The sequence below is a fragment of the Nyctereutes procyonoides genome, unplaced genomic scaffold (genome assembly GCF_905146905.1).
Source record: "Nyctereutes procyonoides isolate TBG_1078 unplaced genomic scaffold, NYPRO_anot_genome, whole genome shotgun sequence".
NCBI lineage: Eukaryota > Metazoa > Chordata > Mammalia > Carnivora > Canidae > Nyctereutes > Nyctereutes procyonoides.
Genome location: NW_026575121.1, coordinates 48,561,090 through 48,583,418, shown reverse-complemented (window position 1 = coordinate 48,583,418; position 22,329 = coordinate 48,561,090). Strand labels below are relative to the sequence as shown.

The 22,329-nt window shown below is 51.4% G+C and overlaps 1 protein-coding gene across 6 annotated transcripts in view; it reads right to left on the bottom strand.

Moving 5' to 3' along the window:
- Positions 1-22,329, bottom strand: part of FARP1 (FERM, ARH/RhoGEF and pleckstrin domain protein 1) — a 286,146-nt gene that overhangs the window by 3,186 nt on the left and 260,631 nt on the right. For 5 of the 6 annotated variants that reach the window (XM_055335961.1, XM_055335966.1, XM_055335963.1 and 2 more), the window contains 10 exons: positions 20,659-20,740; positions 14,696-14,933; positions 11,754-11,884; positions 6,631-6,699; positions 6,326-6,415; positions 5,579-5,661; positions 5,388-5,500; positions 4,043-4,209; positions 361-468; positions 58-209 (listed from right to left, as the gene is read on the bottom strand). In XM_055335961.1, coding sequence (XP_055191936.1) covers positions 58-209; positions 361-468; positions 4,043-4,209; positions 5,388-5,500; positions 5,579-5,661; positions 6,326-6,415; positions 6,631-6,699; positions 11,754-11,884; positions 14,696-14,933; positions 20,659-20,740 — 1,233 coding nt within the window. The remainder of the gene's footprint in view (positions 1-57; positions 210-360; positions 469-4,042; positions 4,210-5,387; positions 5,501-5,578; positions 5,662-6,325; positions 6,416-6,630; positions 6,700-11,753; positions 11,885-14,695; positions 14,934-20,658; positions 20,741-22,329) is intronic. The other variant, XM_055335967.1, reaches the window with a different exon arrangement.

Here is a 22,329-nt window from a genome sequence, read left to right as displayed (position 1 = left end):
CTCACTTGGGAGGAAGGAGTGGCCACCTCCCGCCAGGTCCTGGGCGGACGTCATTACCTTTCAAACGTGTATTCGCTTTCAGCCCTGAAGTAGTACACGTGGGACTTGAAATGCAGCTTGAACACGAAGTCTTTGTGGATGTCCTCGGACTCCGAGGGGATGGTGAGCGAGTAGCCGAGCAGAGGCAGGCTGGCCAGGGGGTGACTGTCCTGGGCGGGGCGACAGGAAGCGGCTTGGCGGAGGTGGCCGCGGTGGCCGCGGGCGGCGGGGCTGGCCCTGAGCCTCGGGCGAAGTGCCCCGCGCGGGTCCAGGCCGCGCACAGGCGGCCCCCCCACCCGAGCGCGGCCGCGCAGTACTGACCTGGTGAGACTTGTAGAAGAAGAGGCAGAAGTTCGTGAACACCACCCACAGCTTCTGCCACCCGTTGCTGTTCTTGAATTTCCTCAGCAGATTCCCAGACAGCTGATTCTGCAAGGCAAGCCTGCCCGTGAGGGGCGCGGCCCGGGGGCTCCCGCTGGGCTCCCTGCATCGCCCGAGGGAGAGGGCCCGGCTCCTGGGGGTGCACGCTCCGGGCCGGAGGGGTCCTCGTCTCCCCTAGGCGGCAACTCCCTCCCCGCCCGGGCTGTCCGTCGGGCCGGCCCGCTGGGAGTGCGGGGCACATCCCGCCTCATCCACCGTACCTGCGGTCCGGCAGGACGCATCCACGGTGCTGCGTCTCCTCCACGGCCCCCCGATTTGATTTCTGGTCCCAGACGGTGACCCGGGAGAGGCTCCGTGGCCCCTGGACACGCGGTTGGGCCCCGAGCGCCATCTAGTGGCCAGAACGCTGGCCTGCGGCGGGATGCTCGGGCCTGGCCCCGCGCTCCGGAGACTCCCCGCACGGGAACAGGAGCCCCCCACCCCCCCCACCCCGACACACGGGCGTCCTGCTTGAACCCCTAGCTCCGGGGGGAGCCCTGAGCGCCAGGGTGGGACCCTGAGAAGGCCCGTCCGCATCGCTGACCAACCTCATTACCAGGGAGACCGGAGGCAGGAAACGAGGACGATGGTGACAGTCCCACAACTTGGTGGTCAAATGCGCAAATTAGTATATAATTAAAAATCTGCCCGAGTCTGCTTTATCCTACCCCTTTGGTCTACTTCCAGGAAGCATGACGTTCCCTACACAAGTGAGGTCCCGGTGGCAGGAGAGCAAGAAGTCTAAAGGTCCCTGCCCTGGAGACGCTCACAGGCTGATGGGCGGACAGAGGCCACCTGTGGGTCGCCGCGAACAGGCGGGCCAGGCACAGCGTCCCCTCCCCCCGAGGCGACCCCCCGTGTGCCACCCACCCTCGGGCAGAAAGGGACAGGACGACGGGTGCTCTGAGTGCCAGGCAGGCGAGGGCAGTGTCCGGGTTCGGGAGCCTCCCACACGGTTACGAGTCCATGAAGGCGCGGAGGGGAACACTCCCCATCCCGGGTCCCCGGGCCCCCGAGAGCCACCCGACGGCTCCACACTGTGCTGGGCACACCGACCCAGGTCCAGGCGGCCTCACAGGAAGGCTCGCGCTCTCGCCCCACCGCCCGTCCTTTCTGGAACACGCCACGTCCAAACTCTCGGAATGGACTGCTCTTTGCTTGCCTCCCCCGTCCCAGCAGGCGCCGGGGTCCCCCCTGCGCTCCAACACCCACTCCCGTTGGCTTCACTCGGGGACAGCTCCGTCCCCTTCCCAGGTCTCAGGGCCCCGAAGCCCTGCCACCTCTCTTTGGGCACGTTCTCAAGAGGCCAAACCCACTGGGCAAAGGCTTAGGTCTGTCTCCAGCACGGGCCAGTCCTGCTGCCCTGACGGGCCACCGCCGGGCTCGCTCCCTTGCACGGCGGCCTCCTCTCCTGGGCTCCCCAACGGACGGCAGGCCTCTGTGCTCTGCCCTCTTGCCGGCTCCCATCGCTGCTCAGTCTTTATTCTGGATCAGACTATGTCCCCCCTCCCAGCCTGCCCCAAGATATGTTCAGATCCAAAGCCCAGGTACCTGGGATTAGCAGAAGTCAAAGAGGAGATCCTGTTGGAGTAGGGTGGCCCTAAGGCATAACCAGTGTCCTGTTAAGAGGACACTTGAACACAGACACACAGGGATCCCTCCAAGGGGTGGACGCAGAGAGTGGGGCGATATGTCTCTAAGGCAAGAAACACCAAAGAGCAGTGGCAAACGTGGGAAGTGAGGGGTGGGGGGTCGGGGTGGAAGGGGAGGGACGGTGTCATGGCAGCCCAGGAAAGGCACAGACACCCCACTGCTATGCCTTCCCCTGGTCCTCACCTGGATCCAGACTCCCCGCCTCTCCCCAGGCCTCTGGCGCCAGCCCCTCTGGTGTAAAACACAGGAAGGCTCCACAGGCCCTCCCAGCACTGGACTCCTGCTCCCCACATCTAATGTGGGCCTCCCCCAACCTCGTGCTCTCAGCTGGCCCACAACCTTTGGGTCACACCCAGCTCATCCTCACACCTTCCCCTAACATCCCCAATCCTCCTCTCCACCCGCAGGAGATAACCAGGGGAAGAGGGTCTATGTGGGGGGCTCAGGGGCAGCGGGGTCTGTGGGGAGGGGCTGCCTCCCTCTCTCCTTCGCCCAGTGGGACCAGAGGGCCTCGGAGACGGGGGATGGCCCATGCCTGGCACCCAAAGGCAGCCCACCACAGACACAAGACCAACACCATGTGCCCAAGGAAGGGGACCTGGCAAGGGCGGGGTCACCGGCCGGGGGATGGACAGCCAATCCCTCGGGTATCTGACCTGCATTATTGCTTCCTTACACCCGCGGGCCGGGCACTCGCTGCCCTGCTCCAAGGGGCTGGAGCCTTCCGGAACGGACTCCGCACGCCAAGCGGCAGAGTTGGGCTCTGAACAACCAGGGTTGGGCTGGCTTGTGGCCGGCCCTGCACACTCACCTGAGGCTGTAGACAAAGGACTGCCGCTGGGCGGGATGGACCCCCACCCCCCGCAGGAGCTGATCTTGCAGTGTCAGGGCCCCTAGGGCCTACCTGACTTAGGGCTTTGCTGCATTCTCGAATGGCCTAAGTGCTTCCAGGGCTAGCTTACTGACCCCCCATGCTTCGGCGGCCCTAACCACGTGCCGCAACAGTCAGTACAGAGTGAAGCAAAGAGCACTTCTCCCTCAGTGACGCCCTTCCTCAGGCTTCATCGGACCAGCTGGACAGGCCAGACCTGATCAGGGGGTCCCTGCCAACCAGACGGCCACTGGTCCTTTCCTGCTTCCTTCATCTGGAAAGATTTGCCCCCGTGCCTCGGAGAAATCTCTAGCTCTAAAGTGTGAAAGGAGGGAGGATGCTGAGTACAGAGGGCTGGGCAGAAGGACAAAGCCTGTCCCTGTGGGCTAGAAGGGAGGGGACAGTCATTGCTGGCCGACAGGGAGGCCTGGTGCAGCCGGGGGAGCCCTAGGCAGCGCACCTGCACCTCTCATATGTGCTCGTGAGATGTTTTCAGAAACAGGCACGGGCTTTAGGTCACTGTGTCCCAGGCAAGCAGTAAAAGCCACGCTGTGGAACCCCAAAGGTCACTTCCAGAGACCAATCTCAGGCAACTCCCATGGACTGGCCATTGACAGATGATTGGCACGTTCCCAACACCACTGTTTCAAAAAGCAAACCAGCCGCCATCCCTGGCTCACAGTCTCCAGTGACATGTTCTGGGCCCATGTAGGAATTCAGAAGTTTTCAGAGTTTAAGAAGATGACCCAGCGCCTCTGCTGGATGTCATCCAGGAGGTGGGGTCGGGGCAGCAGAGTCCAGCACGATCGTGTGGCCGAGACCCAGGAGTTCCTCTGTGAACCACAGGCGACACGATCCCAGCCAGGCCCAGCTTCCCCGCGCCCCTGCCATGCCACCTGCCCCAGCACCTGGGTCCTGCTCGAGGTCACAGCTACCTGCCACCTGCAGCTCTTGCCCACCCGCACAGTGGCCCGTGTCCACACGCCTGTACGCATGGGACACCCTCTGCCCCACGGCCAGCTCCCGGCCAGGAGAGATCACGGTCCCAGTGGCCCGTACCTCCACGGCGACGCTGAAGTCCACCATGGAGACGCTGGTGTTCCGGTGCCAGCACACATGCACCATGGTGTTGCCGCGGTGCGGGGCTTGGCGCTCCAGCGAGGTGCGTGAGGCGCTCAGGTCGTCCTCTGACTCCTGGTCTGCCACCGTGGCCTCATCTGGGGATTCTGCATGATGTGGCAAAAGGTGGTACTTTGGGTCTTTGCCTGCCGGGAAAAGGACCCCTTCCCAGACCCTCCCACGTGCCAAATGGGCCAGGATGGCCGGGGGCACCAACTTGGGCAGCCCCGTGCACCCCCCAAGTGGGAAGTCACGGGTCTGACTTGTCAGGGTCTGACCCCGGGTGGGGGGCATGTCCCGGCAGCCCCTCTGCCAGGGAGCCCCAAACACACCTGGGCACCGGGACCTGTGGTGCTCTCTCAGCACGGATGGCCTTCGTTCCTCTCCCTACTGCTGGCACACTACGTGACAAGTGGCGACGCTGGTCCCTGCTCCCTCACACTCTTCTAAGGGGTGTTTTACTTTTATGGAGTGCAAGTTCCTTGATTTTTAGTTTTATTAACACAAATGTCTATCCACAATGGCCAAACTCTGAAAGAGCCCAGATGTCTACTGATTGATGAATGAATGGATAAAGAAGATGTGGGGGGGGGGGTGTATAGATATATGGTGGACTCAGCTATCAAAAAGAATGGAATCAATGACGTGGATGAACCCAGGGGGTATTATGCTAAAGTGAAAGAAGTCAGGGAAAAAACAAATACCATTATGACCTCACTCATATGTGGAATTCAAGAAACAAAAGAGATGAACATAGGGGAAGGGAGAAAAAAGAGGGAGACAACACTTATGAGAACTGGGATGGGGGGAGGTGGCAGGCATGGGCTCGATAAGGGATGGGCACTCAGGAGGGTGCTGGAGGTTAGCACTGGGTGTCGTATCTAAGTGATGGAACACTGAATTCTACTCCTGAAACCAATACTGCACTGTATGTTAACTAGAAATAAAAATTTGCAAGAAAAAAACACATATGAGGATAAAATAAAAGGACGCATCAAATTGATAACAGCATCTATATTAAAATACTTGGATTATAGTGACTTCTTTTTTCCATTTTGTAAACTTCCACGGACATGATTTTGTATATATGTAATAAAGATTCAGAAATAAAAAAATAAACACAAATGTCAACCACAGATGTGGGGTGTCCCCGGTAGGGCGATTTTTACATGCCACGGGCTGTCTTCCCTCTGTAAGCCAGAGCTGTCCCGCCCCGCCACGGCTGACTCCTGGAGGTGACACGCCTGTGCCGCACCAGCAAGGATCCTTCCCACCCAACACTTACTGTTGTCAGGGGGGCTGCTGGCAAGGAACTCGGGAGTGGGGCCGCTACTTTTCTCTGCCAAATCAATGGCCATTTGTATATCCTCAACCCACTTTTCCATCTCGGACCTAGAGCTGAAGACACGGACGGCAGGTTTTCAGATCACAGCAGGGAAAAGGGTGGACAGGTGAGAGGTCGGGCGTCCGCGTTACCTGGCCGCCACGATGATGGACTGCCGCTGGCCCCGCAGGGTCAGGCAGTGGGGCACGCCCCACTCATCCTCGCTTTCCTCGATCTGTGGGACGAGTGTGCATAACGTTACTGCCAAGGAGCAAGTGAGACACAACAGTGTGTTTTCAAACATTCACTACACTGGCCACGGCTCAGAAGAGCCAGGTAGAAAAATCACAATGAGAAAGCTGAAAGAAGGTCAAAATGCGCTGAAATTTTTTTTTTTCTTTTTGGCAGAGCCTGTAAACTTTCCTCTATCCAGTGACTGAGGAGACAGTGAGTCTAAGCCAGGGAAAAAGATCCCATGCAGCCTGGCATCCTGCCTGCAGTCATGGAGACCTGCCCACTGGGGAGGCATGTCTTGGGGGCCGACAGGTGGCTCCTCGCTCTGGGGATGGGTCCTACCTCTCCATGTGGAAGGTGACAACTGTCTTTCAGGGGTCCTGGGGGCCAGACATGGAGCAGTGAGAGGCAAACTCCTACCTCATGCCACATCAGCTTACTTCCTCACTTGATTTTAGAAGGAAGTTACCCGTACATCTCCTGCACGGGAAGAGCAGTGGCCCGAGCCCCTCTCGGGGTGCCCGAGCAGGGTCGAAGGTGCCTGGTTACGACCTTTCTTCTCTTTCCTCAATGTCACAGACTCCTGCTCCCTTTAGCCTGGTGTGCCAACTGCTGGCTGCCCACAGGGAGGGCCCCCCGACCTGGTGCCCACGGTGTGTACTCACGGTCATGCCATAGAGCGGGAGCTGCCCGTGGACTTTAAACTGATTCGAGGCCGTCAGCCCCCTGCTCGTGTACAGCAAGACGTCGTTGAACTAGAGGGGCAAGGACAAGCGTGGGTGAGATGGACAGGCGCCAGGGACACGACAGGTGCAGAAAGTGTGTATTTAGAATCCTGCATGGCTGCTCATCCATCGATCGCAGCATCTCCAGGCTGAGCCACTCTGGCCGCTCCTCCTGCCCTCTGGGTGCCCTGTGTGACCCCACCGGTCACACCTCACAGGAGAGACCGACAGCTCCCGGCACTCACCAGGAAAAACATGCGCTGCTGGAGCCCCTTGCCGGAGAGCTTGCTGAGGCTGCCCAGGCGGATGAACTCCTGCAGAGGAAGGAGACTGGAGGTTGGTGGGGGGTGCAGGCCTGGGGCACCCTGGAGATGCCGGCGGCCTTGTGCCGGGCTCCCTCTCGGAGTGAGAACCACAGCCTTCCTGGTTTAGTGTCCCCTGAACACTGTGCTCAGCCGCCTCTCAGCTCCTGTCCCTCCCAGGAAGCCGGCGGGGACTCTGAGGACTCTGGTCACCTGTGCTCAGGCCTGGACAGCGTGCCTGGGGCTCCAAGGCCCTGCTGGTTTCCACTGCCAGACAGTGGCAGGACCATGGCCACAGACAGGGCGGCTGCAGGGCCCTGGGATGGGACAAGCCTGTAGTGGGGTACTCGGGATCCAGAGACGCTCCCTGATGCACAGCTCTGGTTCCAGAAACAATTAACTGCTCTAGGACAAAGCAAGAAGCCAACATGTCTAATTCCTCCTCCCAGATTAGCAAACTACTGAGGGCACAGGGCATTCAGGGAATTAACAAAAAACAAAACAAAAACAACTGGGATGCCTGGGTGGCTCAGTGTTGAGCATCTGCCTTAAGCTCAGGGCGTGATCCCGGGGTCCTGGGATAGACGGGCTCCCCATAGGGAGCCTGGTTCTCCCTCTGCCCACGTCTCTGCCGCTCTGTGTCTCTCATGAATAAATACAATCTTTAAAATAAATAAAATTTAAAAAACCCCACAAAACTATCATTTTTAAAAATCATGGTAAAAATGACCATTTGTGGGGATCCCTGGGTGGCTTAGCGGTTTACCACCGCCTTTGGCCCAGGGTGTGATCCTGGAGACCCAGGACCAAGTCCATGTCAGGCTCCCTGCATGGAGCCTGCTTCTCCCTCTGCCTGTGTCTCTGCCTCTCTCTTTGTGTCTCTCATAAATAAATAAAATATTTTTCTTAAAAAAAAAAAAAAAAGACCATTTGTGACCTTTAGTGTATTCAGAGAGTATATGCATTGCGAACTAGCTAGGTCTGGAGATTTTCATCACCGGAAAGGAAACCCCATGCCCATTCAATGGTCACTCCCCACACTCCCCTTTCCCTAAGCACCTGGCCCCCACCAATCTGTTTTCTCTATGGATTTGCCCATTCCGGATATTTCCAATAAATTGAATCTTGTTGAATGTGACCTTTTGTGTCTGGCTTCAGGTTTCATCCACAGCGTGCTATGTATTGGAACTCCCTTCCTTCCCGGGGCTGTTTCACTGTATGGATACAGCACAGTGTGAAAACCCACTCATCTGAGGGTGGACACTTGGGCTTTTCCCCTACTGGCTACTGTGGACAGTGTTGCTATGGACATTCACATTCAAGTTTTTGTTTGAACACTTGTTTTCTGTTCTTCTGGGTATATACAGAGGAGTGCAATTGCTGGGTCCTATGGAAGTTCTATGGTTGACTTATTAAGGAACCACCAAACTTCTCCATCATGCTGCTTCTAAAACAAGGCTGCAAGTTCATTAACATTTTTCACATTCCTCCCGTAGAGATGGGGTCTTCTCTCTCTCTCTGCTTCCTGTGGATGGGGGTGCACGGTGACTGATTTGACCAGTGGAGCGTGGAACTGACACTACAGGACTTCCAAGACTAGGTCACAAAACCACATGTAGCCTCCACTTTGTCCCTGGGAACATGTGCTCTTGGAACCCTGAGTGGCACACAGCAGCAAGACCACCCCGGACCCAGGGCAGCCTCCAGATGTCCCTGCCAGATATCAGTCTTGGACCCTCCAGGCCACCCATCTGGGACTCCTGTCAATGCCACAGGGAGCAGAAGAATCACCCAGCTGAACCCTGCCCCATTCCTGAATTGAACATGACCTATACTGACAAGCTGTTGTCAGCTACCAAGTGTCGTAGTTTGCTACGTTATCAACAGACTTCTAGAAGAGCCGCCACAAGGTTTTTCTGTGCTTGTGGCAGCTACTGAGCCAAGGACTCAGCAATTCACTTGATTTTATAGACTTTTGCGCCTGACTCAACTCTTTGTCTTCTTATGATATGTGGAGCAAAGACTGTTGTCTGCTGGCAATCTCACGGACATGTTTTGGGAACCAACAAAGGAACATACAGTGAATCCTATGCAGGACCTCGGGATGGATGCTATCAGACCTCAACAATGCAATCCGAGGAGATGATGTCCCAGAAGACATCACTGCCAGGCAGCCGAGGATGGGACCGGGACTCTACCCTGCTGCTCTCACCTGGCACAGCTAGAACACATGCGTTTTCTAACAAATCTGAGGGAGCTCAGAACTGCTGACTGTGGGGGAGATGAGGTGCCCTGAGCCACGCACTGCAAGAACACAAGGGAGCACTGCCTGTGTTCTGGGGGGGCTTCCGAGGCAGGGAACGGAAGGGCTGTGGACGCAACCATCAATGTGTGAGGCTGGAGATGAACACATCTTGTGCCTAGATTTTGCTTTTAAAACCACAGAAGAAGAAAAAAAAATAAAACCACAGAAGAGGGGCAGGGAAGGCCCCTAATATCCTAAGAGCAAGCTGCTTCTTTCTGGGGGGAATCTAGCCCACACCTCTTGAGTTTTAACCTAAAGAACCTCACCCACCTCCAGTCCTGCTTCCTTTCTGAATGTGCTCCTATAACAGGAAGGCCAGCCCAGGAAAAGCTCGCCCTCAGTCACACAGTCCTCAGGATCAACAGGGTGAGGGGGGCTGATGCAGGCCAAAGTGTGCAGCGGCCTCTATGCCTCAGGGAGAAATCCTGGCCTCCAGGATGTGATACTATCTCAGACTGACCCGGGCAGGGAAGGTGAGCAGGATCAGGCCATGCTAGGAATTAACACTGCATGTAGCTGAGTGGGCAGCTCCAAAATTATCTGCTTACCTTTCAATCTCAATTTTTAAAATTTCTATATTTCGTCCTACCCATTAGGTTACTTGATAATTTAATTAATGATCATCAATTAGCTTTGGCATATGGAATATCCCATCACAGGACCCGTTCCTCTTAGGGCCGTGATTCCCTCCTTCCCATTTTATTCAGGGTGGGCTTGAGGCTGGTTGATGAACAAAAGAAGATGGAGATAAGGTAGTTAGTAACCAGCACCCCAATTCCTACTTCACTTTTGTAAGTAATAATGACCTCTTTTTATTTAGCACATGGTTTGTGCCTGACATCTGCTGGATGCTTATATTAGCTCCATACGTGAGGCCTGTAAGGTCAGTATTTTCATCCTCATTTTTCAGATAAAGAAACGAAGGAGCAACATGATTTAGACATTTGCCCAAGATCAGTGAGTGGCATAACCCATATTTAGCTAACTGCCTTCCACAATGCTGTGCTATGAGTCACTGACATTATAGTAAGTCGAGACTTAATCCCTTTCAAAGAACTATAGGTGGGGGAAGGAGAAAAAATGTCACATTTGTTGTGTTATTTTTATACATTAAATCTCATTTGATCCTTATGGCCTACAAGGGAGAACATACGATGCCCATGTTACAGAAAGAACTTTCTGGTTGGTCAAACACCCAGCTCCGGTGCAGCCAGAACCTGAACCTAGGGCCTCCTGCTCCAATCTGCTCCTCTTTTTATAGCATCATGGGAACCTTTCCTCAAAATAAGAAATTCTTTACAGATGGTCTGTTTGCCACCTAGCGTAAAAGGCTACACATTTTAGGATATCCAAAGTTAGGAGAAAATCACATTGACGCTGCCGGCCTTTACCAAGGTCTCCGTGTGGAAGGGTAAACGTGGTTATTGTGTGCTGAGGCTTGTCAGAACCTTCTCACCAGCGAAGCTGAAGCAAGCCCCAGCTCTTCATTTCCACCCAGCATTTACCACATAACACCTCTTCTGACAATCTTTTGCAACTAGTTTTCCCGTCAGTCTTGTCATCAGGCTCCCTGTCAGAAAGAACCAAATCTGGGAGACATTCCTTTGTCTTCCCTATGTTACAGGCTTTTAAAAGTTTCCAGGGCAGCTGCCTGGCGGATAAGACAGAAAGCCCCTAGTATACCGGTCACAGCACCTGTCTGAAGATTAGGGAGATGTAAGGGTAGATAGCTCAGATCATGATCTCGAGGTCATGAGATCCAGCCCTGTGTTGGGCTGTGTGCTCAGTGAGGAGTCTCCTTGAGAGCCTCTTTCTCTCCCTCTGCCCCTCCCCCTGTTCACGAGTGTGTGTATATGTTCTCTCTTGCTTGCTCTCTCTCAAAAAACAAAAACAAATAATAACCAAAAAAAAAAAAATCCAGTAACGCAGATATGCAGCAGACCAAAGATGCTAAAATTTTCTTTGAGCCTGGCTGACCTATACTTTGAAATGGGGGGGCTCTAGGGGCAAAAATCTCATAGAAAAAGTTGATGAATTGTATCGCCTAATATTTTTGATCTCTGGACAATGAATGCTTCCAAGGAAAAGAGCTGAAAGCAGCAGGCCACCGTGTGTTTTCACATTCCCCCCTGCCCTGGAAGAAGCGTGTGTGTGCACAGTGAGGCCCTGCTTCACCGTGAGTGACATACATTTCTGAAGCACAGGGTAGGTGAAGGTTAACAGCTTAAGTGAATGTGCATCTCTCCTGGAACCACGTTCTGGCTAAGACGTTCTTTTAATTCTAAGTTAATATCATATCATATATAGAAAATTGCATCCTTCAAATTTTTTTTTTCATATTTACATGGGAATTTATGTACTTTTGGGCACTCATCTTCCTCTGCCTTTATATCATCATTTTACCAAATTGTTTTAAAAAAACTGGCTTCCTTTCCTTGGCTTCCATTTTCATTTACCCAACTTAAAAAATAAAATAAGCTATCTCAAATGCTCCCAGAACACGGGAGAAAAACAGTAAATTAGCAAATCAACTGGTAAGGAGAAAAAGTAGATAGAAGGTCAAAGGCTTGCTTTATCTCCTAACAAAATTTTTGACTCATGCTGTCATGTTCAAGGCATCTTCCCAGTTGCCTCGCAGTTGGAAGGAAGCCACGTCCCTCAGGAGGAAGGGGTCTTAAAACGGGAGAGTCCATATTCAAAAGGTTCAAATTTAAGTCACTTAAACATCGCCTTTCAGGCTTGGCCTCCAGCAGCTGCTTACCCTTCCTGGAATCACAAGATTGTCGATGCCAATCAAGTCTTTCTTGAGTTCATGCAGCTTCTGGAAATTCTCCATCTTGATCATCGTACCGTGAAGCTGTGCCACCATCTCAGTAATTTCTGCCAGAGCAGCTAACGAGAAGAACAGATGCAGAAACTTGCAGCATGAATGGCAGACAAGGGTCTTTCCCCCCCTCCAGGGTCATATCCTCCAGTAGATAAATTGAGTTACGAGCCATCCTCCTAGGGAAAACACTGCTATTCCTAAATAAAAATTTCTCACAAAATTTGCAGTATATGGGGATCCCTGGGTGGCTCAGGGGTTTAGCGCCTTCCTTTGGCTCAGGACACGATCCTGGAGTTCCAGGATCAAATCCTGCATCGGGCTCCCAGCATGGAGCCTGCTTCTCCCTCCTCCTGTGTCTCTGTCTCTGCCCCCCCCCACTCTCTCTCTGTGTCTATCATAAATAAATAAATAAACAAACAAACAAATAAATAAATAATCTTTAAAAAAATTTTTGCAGTATGTACTTCTTTGCTTTCCTTGACTTTCCCAAAACCATTTGCAAAATGTAAATGGCTGCTTCTGTAGCTATGTGGTGGACAGCTGTCCTTCAGCTAGAATCCACTTGTAGGGAAATAAGCAGCAGGGGACCTGGAATTTTGTCCCTGGGGCAGAGGTTCCTACCCACTTCCTGTTACCTGGAAAGAACAGAGCATAGGGAGGCCACAGAAAAATCTGGGGCAAAGGAGGGATCCTTCTGTGGGAGGGTCTCGTTGATCATGTGACACTTTGGGGCACCTGACATTCCAGCCCAGCCCAGTTCTTCCTTCTGCAGAAATCATACTGTTTACCAAGATGACGACAAAGAATAACTGCAAAAGGCAACTTTATTCTGTAGGATGGGCAAATCTCCCCTACACTGTACAAATCTGATATGGAAAAAGACTTGATGCCCAATTAGTACAAGTTTGGGTGACATGTAAATCCACAGCAGCTGAGCATCTAGGTATTTTCATCAGGAAATATTTGTCAACTGGGATGCCTGGGTGGCACAGCTGATTAAGTGTCTGACTTGTGGTTTTGATTCAGGTCATGATGGGCTCCCTGCTCAGCGGGGAGTCTGCTTCCCCCTCTCCTTCTGCCCACTCATGCATGTTCTCTCTCAAATAATTTAAAAAAATATATATATATATATAAAACTATAAGATTTGTCTACATATCCTAGATACCAAAGGAGTGATTTTTCTGCAAAAAAGTTCTACATCATCCCCACTTCCCTCCTTAAAACCCTCCCTGTCTTCTCTTTGTTCTTCCTTATAGTCTTGTGGGTTTATGAGACCCCACGGGATCTGGTCTCTGCTTACTTTGCCAATCTCCTTTCTACTGCTCTCCCTATGTGTTCTACACAGAACTAATGGACTATGGAACTATGGAATGTTCCATAGTCTCTGTCCCCTTTGGACCTCTGTCCGTGCTGTTCCTATCTCTATACTCCATACCCTCCCCTCATCCAGGAAAACTCCTATATTTTATGTTAGATCTAAACTAAAAATAACTTTTCCCTCAGAAAGCTCTCTCCAGGCCCTGAAGGCTGGGTCAGGTCACAGGTCAATCACTGCCCAGGTGTCCTGCCCTCTGTGTCTACTAGTGGGTCCTATGAGTGGGGGCTATATCTGTGTCATTCTGTCTCATACGCTTGGTACATAAGCAGGTCCTCAATGCACACCTGTTGCACGAATGACTGGCCGGGGCCCAGATCATGAAAAGTTTGGACTATAATCTGAGGGAATCAGTTGTCATCCAGGTTTTAAGCAAATAAGTAAGAGGTGCATTTAGAAAAAGAGGACACAGATGGGAAGTGTTTATAGTACTTTAGGAGAGGGGCACCTGGGTGGCTCAGTGGCTGAGCATTTGCCTTCAGCTCAGGGTGTGATCCTGGAGTCCTGGGATCAAGTCCCGCATCAGGCTCCCCACACTGAGCCTGCTTCTCGCTCTGCCTATGTCTCTGCCATTCTCTCTCTCTCTCTCTCTCTCTCTCTCATGAATAAATAAATAAAATCTTTTTTTAAAAAAAGATACTTACTGTTGTTGTAATTGTTGGTTGTTAAAGGAATAAATGTGTTAATATTAGTACGATACCTGGTACAGTACCTGATCTGTTGCTGAGTGAACAGCAGTGGGTAATATCATCATGAAAATAGGACAGGATGGTCAAGAACATGGGTTCTTGCTTCAAGCCTATATACAGGCGTAGGCTCCAAGTTATTTGCCTTCCAACTGTGTGACTCTGGGAATATTTCTCAACCTCTTTGGTCTCAGCGGCCCCTATATGCAAAATGAGCTCTCCCTTGCCTTATAGGCCAGTCATGAATATTAGGAATCAACAGAGGTCAAGTGCTTCTTAAGGTGACGGGCACATTACAAACGCCCAGCAGCAATTAGCAGCAGTACTTATTCGAGGCCATTTTCTGTAGCCAGTCCATGAAGGGAGTGATGAGTTTCAACTGTGTAGGTAGAGGAATGCTTCCTGGAGGGGGCTGATTCTTTTTTCTTTTTCTTTTTTTAAGTTTTTACTTATTTATTCATGAGAGAGACAGAGAGGCAGAGACACAGGCAGAGAGAGAAGCAGCTCCATGCAGGAAGCCCAACGTGGGACTCAATCCCGGGTCTCCAGGATCACGCCCTGGGCTGAAGGCAGCGCCAAACCGCTGAGCCACCCGGGCTGCCCGAAGGGGGCTGATTCTAAGGCTGATTCCACCCAAGATCAAAGGAGAGGAGAGGTCTAATGACCCTCATCACTTCCTTTATGGAAAGACCAAGAGTTAACAGAAGACATGTGACCAGATGCTAAAAAGAACGAAGCCTGCCCCATGTGCCGCCGAGGACCTGGGACCCAGGTCTCAGCCCACCCGCCCCGCCAGGCCCCGACCACGGCTCACCCCGGCAGTCCCTGAAGTCCGGGTGGCTGGGCGGGTGGTGCTTGCACAGCCGCTCTAGGACCTGCTTGTAGTGCATGAGCCGGTGCAGCGGGCGCAGCAGGAAGGTGTTGAGCGGCAGGTAGCACACCTTCTGCAGCTCGAAGTCTCTGCACAAGTTCTCCAGCCGCCGCGAGCTCCTGATGCCCGTCTCCAGCGCCTCCAGAGCCTCGCTGTGCTTCCACAGGTGGGCCGCCAGTTGCTGGGCGGGGGAGGGGGCGAAAGACAAGCGCGCCTGCGTTCCACCCAGTCTGACTCTCCGAAATGAAGATCGCCTTGGCTTTATGGCTTCATTTCATTCTATTTCCTAGTTTCCCATTGCACTCTTTATTTCAGAATTTTAATTAGGTTCTTGGGATGAAAGCAAAAAGCTCTATTAAAGCATTAAGCAGGGCAGCCCTGGTGGCGCAGCGGTTTAGCGCCGCCTGCAGCCTGGGGTATGATCCTGGAGACCCAGGATCGAGTCCCGCATCGGGCTCCCTGAATGGAGCCTGCTTCTCCCTCTGCCTGTGCCTCTGCCTCTCTCTGCGCTTTCTCTGAATGAATAAATAAATAAATCTTTTAAAAAAAAAAAGCATTAAGCAGCTGAAAATACTTAGGGTTTTGGAGCAGGACGTGTATGTATAATATTAGAGGTGAGACTGGCAAACTGAGGGGGTACAGATAAACAGGAGCTCCTACAGGGGGCCTGTGGTCATCTTCTAACTGTCGCCAGATGACAAATAAGTAGACCCGTTCAGTAAATGTCATACAGTTACCACTGTGCATCTGTTTAACTCACCCCTTTTGCTTATCAGTAAATATCCACCTTGAGCTACTGACTCTGCTCCAACCCAAAGCACTGGGTGAGAATTACACACGGACCCTACTCTACTGGGGTCTGACAAAGATGCTTCACTTGACCAACCTTTCTTCAGGTTCCTGAACCTTCTCCTTGATCTGTGAACTTCCTTATTGAAAGACAGTTTTAGTAAAAGCCCTGCTAAGTCAACCTAACCAGAACTGGATGTCTGGTCACCCTTGACACATTGGGTTCCTCATCTCTCATCATCCCCAGATGATGTCAGATCACCCTGTCTTCAGCAAAGAAGGCTGTCAGGCTGGTTCGGCCAGAGCTTGACTTACCCCTGATGTTTCCCTGTCATATGTTTCCACCCTGCCCCCTTGGCTAGAAATCCCCGCTGTCTGCGCTGTATTCAGAGTTGAGCCCAGTCTCTCCCCCACTGAAAACCCCACTGCAGTGGACCCTACCTCAGTCACAATGGCCCTGAATAAAGTCTGCTTTACCCAAGCCATTGAATATTCCTTTCCTGTCACAGCTCATGGTGGAGACTGGTGAGGGTAAAGTGCTTACAAGCAAAGCATTAAAGGAAGAATTCATTCTTGGTGGCAGGTGGGGAAGAATGGCAAGTGAAGGACATTTCCAGACAGATAAAGGTGGTAAGATGGGCACAAGGACATCTAGGATGAGAGAACAGCAGTTGTCCTCAAGAGTTACTTCCCAGGGGTGGGCTAGCTATTACCCCCACATCTGCATTTCCACGCTCTGCAAAGGCTTCATAAAGAGCCCGAGACCCAGTAAGTCCAGGTGGAGATCCCACACTGGGACCACCCTGTGGTTCTCTAACCTCAGGGTGGGTGCCAGTTATTTGGGACAGAAAAACCAAAAGAACATTCCAGGTTCCCTCATTTTTTGAATCCTTTACCAAGTCCTTACAATTCTACCTCCTAAAAATATCAAATCTTTTCCTTTCTCTGCATAGTCACTGCCCCGGTTCTGGCCTTGTGCTGTCTACAACTGTGGTGGTGTCTCTATTGGAGCCTCTGCCTCCACGCTTCACCCCTCCACACCTAAGCCACTGACACGAATCAGCAATGGAGCACAGCTCGTGGCCTCATGGGTGGAACACAACAAGAGCTCACCCCATCTTGGGACAACCTCCAGAGTCTTTGTCAGGGCACACAGGGCCCTTAGGATATAATCCCCCTACCCCTTCATTATGCTTCTTGCCACTCATCTCAGGGCCACCCACTGAACAACCTGCACTTGAATGGGTCAGGCTCTTGCACTCAGAGCCTCTGCACACAACACTCCCCTGTTTGCTATCACATTGCAGTCCCTTATTTGATTTTAAGAGGGCACATCTGTCATATTCCTAGATCTTCAGGGCCTGATACACACAGCAGATACTCAGTAAATGTCTGTTCCCTGCATGCATTAATGAGTAAATGAGGGGAGGCTCAGTAGACAGAGCAGGTGACTCTTGGTCTCAGGATTGTGAATTGGAGCTCCATGTTGGGAGCAGAATGTATGAACCCATGCATGCACCCAGCCAAGGCAGGAGTCTTGCAAGAACCTGAGTGCCTGGAGAGGCCAGTTCATGGCCACTGGAGCACAAAGTGGAATGTGAAAGATTGCAGGAAGGTCCCAGAAAGATCCAAGGCTAGAACATGAAAGTCTTCATCAGCTTTTGGGTTTGGATTGCAATATCCCATCCAGGGAGACACAGGAGGGTTGTGAGCCTAGGCAGCCTAGCTGTAATATAAATGGTGACTGGGAGCTAAGCTTGTGGGGAGGGGGGGAGGCAGCAGAAAGCTGGTCGAGTCATCCAGCAGAGAGCAAACTGAGAACCAGAAGGAGGAATGTGATAGGAGGTTAAGGAGAGGGAGGCAGGAGTTGTACACATGAGGAGACAGCCTGTGTGAAGGCGGATCTCTTTTATTTGTGTGATTCTGAAGTGCCTTTGTGCACCTGGGCAGGCAGGTGTTTCCAAGTGTGAGCTGGTGATCACAATTTGGGTGTGGGACTTTCAGATGGGGGTGGCAGCCCCTGGCCTAGCTGCCTCGATGGGTCATGGTGACAAGTGGAGGCTCTGGGAACCAACATTTCTGCTGCAGCTGCTGACACCACCCCTGCTGAGCCCCTGCAAATGCAGGCCAAAACACAGGGGTTTGGGGGGGGGGTGAGGGGCAGGAAGGACACTGCAAGCTACAGATCACTCTAAGCATTTCGGACAAAAGTGCTAATCCAGGCTCCTGTATCTCTAGAACCTTTAGCGGCCCTCCCTTCATACTTCACAAAAATTCTTTAAACCCAACTGTAACCACGACAAGAAAAAGCAACCCAAACAAATTCTAAAAAAGGCTACCAGTGGCTGTCTGAGCCTCCCCACCTATTTTTATTTTGCTTGCACAGAGCTCCATGCTATAAATGCTCATGGCATCCACACACTAACTCACATGCCAGCACAGCCAGTGAAGCCGACTCAACACGAAAATGCCAACTCACCAGACATGGGAGAAAGAACTGCTAGGAGCATAAACCAGGTATGTTTTAGGAGGTCTCAGGTGCAAGGTGGACACAGAGGAGCCTGGATGCCCACGGCATGTCAGCTCTCTGTGGGTGAGCAACAAAGGACAGCTGGCAAACAGAACACCTCTGGGGACTGTCCCCAAGGGGGCAGGGAACAGGCTGGCAGGTCTCCAACTGCTGGCCGTGGAGGCCATGGTGGAGTTCAAGCCTCCTTAAAGGGAGTGAGGGTAGGTGGGAGCCCCCCTGGGCAGGGTCGTACAGTGGACCCTTGAACAACGCCGGGGTTAGGGGCACTAACTCCCCCACGCAGTTAAAAATCGACATTTAACTTTTAACTGCCTTCAAACCCAACATTTAATAATAGGCTGCAGTTGACTAGAAGCCTTCTGGTTAACAGCGAGAGCTGATTAGTGCACAATGTTATATTTATCATCACAAGGAAGAGAATGTACATTTACAGTACCCTGCTGTATTTACAGAGAAAACTGCATAGAAGTGTCCCCGCGCCACTCAAACCCGTGTTGTTCGAGGGTCAGCTGCCACCTCAGATGAAGGGAGCCCGGAGAGACAAGAGAAAAAGCCCAACTGGGGCCACAAAACAGGCAGAACTTGGGCAAAGGAGGTTCCTATGAGGGAAAGAACTGGAAAAGTATAACAGTAAGGAAGACATGTTATAAAAGAAAGAATTCTCTTAAAGTGAGGAAGTCAGTCTCAAGAGGCTGCACTCTGTGGGATTCCAACGCAGTGACATTCTGGAAAAGGCAGAACTATGGAGACAGGAAGAGATCAGTGGCGAGGGGAGGGGGAAATAGGTAGAGGACGCAGGGTTTTTAGGGCAGTGAAACTGTCCTGTGTCGTCCGTCCTGTCGTGGCAGGTACGGGACATCCTGCACTTGGCAAAGCCCCACAGGATGCACCACTCCAAGGGTGAAGCCTAATGTAAATTATGGATTTAGTGAAGAAAAGTGTGCATCAGTCGTAACAAATATACCACAGCCATGCAAGATGTTAGTACTAGGGGTCATTGTGCATGCGCATGTGTAGGTGGGCAGGATATGGGACCTCTGTGTGAGCTTTCTGCTCCGTTTTTCTGTAAACTTGAAATTGCTTTAAAAAATAAAATATACTGGGATGCCTGGATGGCTCAGTGGTTGAGTGTCTGCCTTTGGCTCAGGGCATGCTCCCGAGGTCCTGGGATCGAGTCCTGCATCGGGCTCCCTGCATGGAGCCTGCTTCTCCCTCTACCTGTGTCCCTGCCTCTCTGTCTCTCATGAATAAATAAACAAAATCTTTAAAGATAATAATAATAATATATATTAATAAAATAACTATGGAAAGTGCAAAGATGTCTTACTGTACATCTGAGTTTTATGCATCAGCCTGACTTAGGGCATTAAAAATACCACAGCTGTAGAACATTTTAGAGAATTCCTTGCTTCTATTGCATAGGACTCTGCAGTCCCACTAGCCTCCATGGCCTCTCTCTTGCCCAGAGAGGAGTGTTGTTTTTTGAACACGGAGAAAAAGTGAGCAATAGCTCAGGGACTCTTAAATAAGATCTTGATCTTTAAGAGAAATAGGAAATCTCTTGAGTAGCTTTAAAGCCTATCTTTTCTGTGTCCCCCCTCCTAACCCCCCCACTGTCACATTGTCCTACCTCATGAGATAGATCATTCTAAAGGGGGGAAAATTAAGCACCGGACAACTTAGCAAGGTTCTTGGAATTAATTCAGACTCCAACAGTAACTTTTATTGTACAAGTGTCTTAGACGTTGTAGGTGCTCAGCTAAACCTAGATGGACAGCTGGCTGGTGGGCTGGTTGGTTTAGAAATGGTGGCAGTATGAACAACCAGCCCTCCTTAGGGGCTGCTTTTAGTTCTCAGTTAAGGTTACTAGAGAGGCTTAGGGGATGTAAGGCAGATGGCTTTAAAATGCAAATATAGATGTATTTGTATGCAAAGGGTAAACTGTGTGAATTAAAACATCCTCTGTTAAAGGGATTAATAGCTGAAAGTGAAAATGTGAAAATGCAAATTTCAGATGTAAGAGATGGGGCAGATTTCAAAAATGAAGTAGAATATTGGTTCAATATGTATTGACTCTTTGGGTGTAATTTCATTCTGTTTCGGTGCAGACCCGGCTCCCTCGTTAGAAATCCTCTTGCCTGCTACAGTGACGTCAAGTCATAGGATTGATGGAATTCCTACATGGCTCAGAATCCAGTATGTTTGTCACACTTACAAGAAGCCAAAAACAACTGACGGAAAGTGAAGCGTTCAGTCAACCAATGTTTTTTCTACATATTTTTAAAAATGAGTTCTGAGTGATTTATTCACAGAAAATACCTGTTGTTTCTATTATAACATAGAGCTTTCAAAGAGAAAGTACTAAAAGTGCTTCCCCTCCCCACACCCCAAGTGACTGCATTTTTCTTTTATGTTTCCAAATAAGATGATCTTGAAAGAGGGATTTACTCTGTTATCTGTAGATCATCAAATCAGCTCACGTGTGCTTATGGACTGCGGTCACAGCCCTTCGGCCGCCTCGCCATTATTTTTCCTAGGGAACTGCCCCCCCCCCCGCACCGCCCCCGGGCATCCCAAAGCAGCTCACCTTCATACCCTGAATGTTCTTCAGCAGGACATCTCCGATTCTTTGGTAATCTCCTCTGATGTGGGCATTTGAGCGGCCTTCCCTGAGAACAGAGGCAAAGGGGTTGGAAACAAAAGCCTAAGCAGTGGACGCGTTACCAGAAACTGTCCCAAGCCCCAGAGAGCACACAACGATGACCTTTATGCCATCCTTTCCAATCCCGTTATTCTGTACCTCTCCCTTCTCTGGGTGTCAGAGAATGCTAGTGCTGGAAGGAGACTTGGAAATGACCCCACTCATTCTGCAGACGGAGCAGTCCACTTGTACTTAGACGGAAGAACTATTCTGTCATTTTAATTTGGTCTCATCTTTTTCCCTCCGCCTCCACACTTGGGTGATTTGGGCGTTATTAGAACTCTTAGCCTGAAGCAGACAAAGAGCCGTGTGGAAAGCCCTTGGAAAGAGAAAAATAGGGCTGAGGAGATACAGGAGACCCACGCATGGAGGTGAGATTGGAGGGAGAAGCAGGCAGGATGGGTGTCCCAGGTACACGGAGGGTCCAGCCTCCCCACCACCACCTTGCTGGGTGGTAAATGACAAAGATGTGGGCACTTTCAGCATTGTTTTGAGTATATATTTATATTTCTTATGGCTCCGGGCTGTAGCCAATGTTGGTAAATCAGGGACTTAAGCAGCAGAGAGGAAAGGAATATTGATAACAGTAGGTAGTTACTTAGCACGGTCCGCTGTGCTGAGCGCATTACAAGCACGAACTGATTCACCCCTCTCGGCAGCCTTATGATGCAGGTGCCATCTACACCACCATTAAACAGCTTTAGAAACTGAGGCACAAAAACTATGTGGCTTGACTAACGTCAGCTATTACGAGATCGTGAGCCTGAACTTGAGTCGAGGGGCTCCAGCCTAACCCCTCCAAGCACAGCGCCAGCATATACCTGTGAATTGATGCACTGATGAGAAAAGAATATTCCAGAGACAAAACACCATTTGCAACAATGAATCTGGCTAGTATCTTCAAACCAACTGTTCAGGAAAAGCTAGAAGCCAACTTAAATGAAAAGGATGTATGAAAAAAGAAAAAAGGTAAAAACCTGGGCATGGGGCCTCCCGTCGGAAGTGAGAGGTGCTCTGAATGGAACAATACCCTGAACCCAAGTCAGGATGTGCCGTGATTCAGCCCCACGGGTGCCTTCGCTCTGTGCCTCCAGCATCCCGAGAGCGACCTTCATTCTCAGCTACAGCAGCGCTGAGCCTGTGGAGCCCTCTTGAACTGTTGACCCCACCTCCAACTCATCACGGGTGTCAGGATGGGCAGAGGAGGGCAGGAGGAAATGCATGCACTTAAGGAAGTAAACCAGAAGCTAGAAAAGCCAGGGCAGATAGAAAGAGGGGCTGGCTCGTCGCCCAGCCCCTGGCTTCCTGCAATAGGCAGTCAACAGCGCTTTTCATTCCACTGGTTCTAACTAAGCAGATACTGTGGATGAAATCACGGGAGAAAGAGCACCCAGGCCCACTGGGTGGTAGTTAAAGCTTCTCTGGAATAAAGGGAGAGAGAGCATCCATTATGCTTCCAGTCTGAGTTGTCAACGGCTTCTGGATGCTTTCTTTAACCTGCTCCTCCTTCCCTTCCACCCCGAGACCGCACTCCTCAATCCTGCTTCCTCTTAGCTG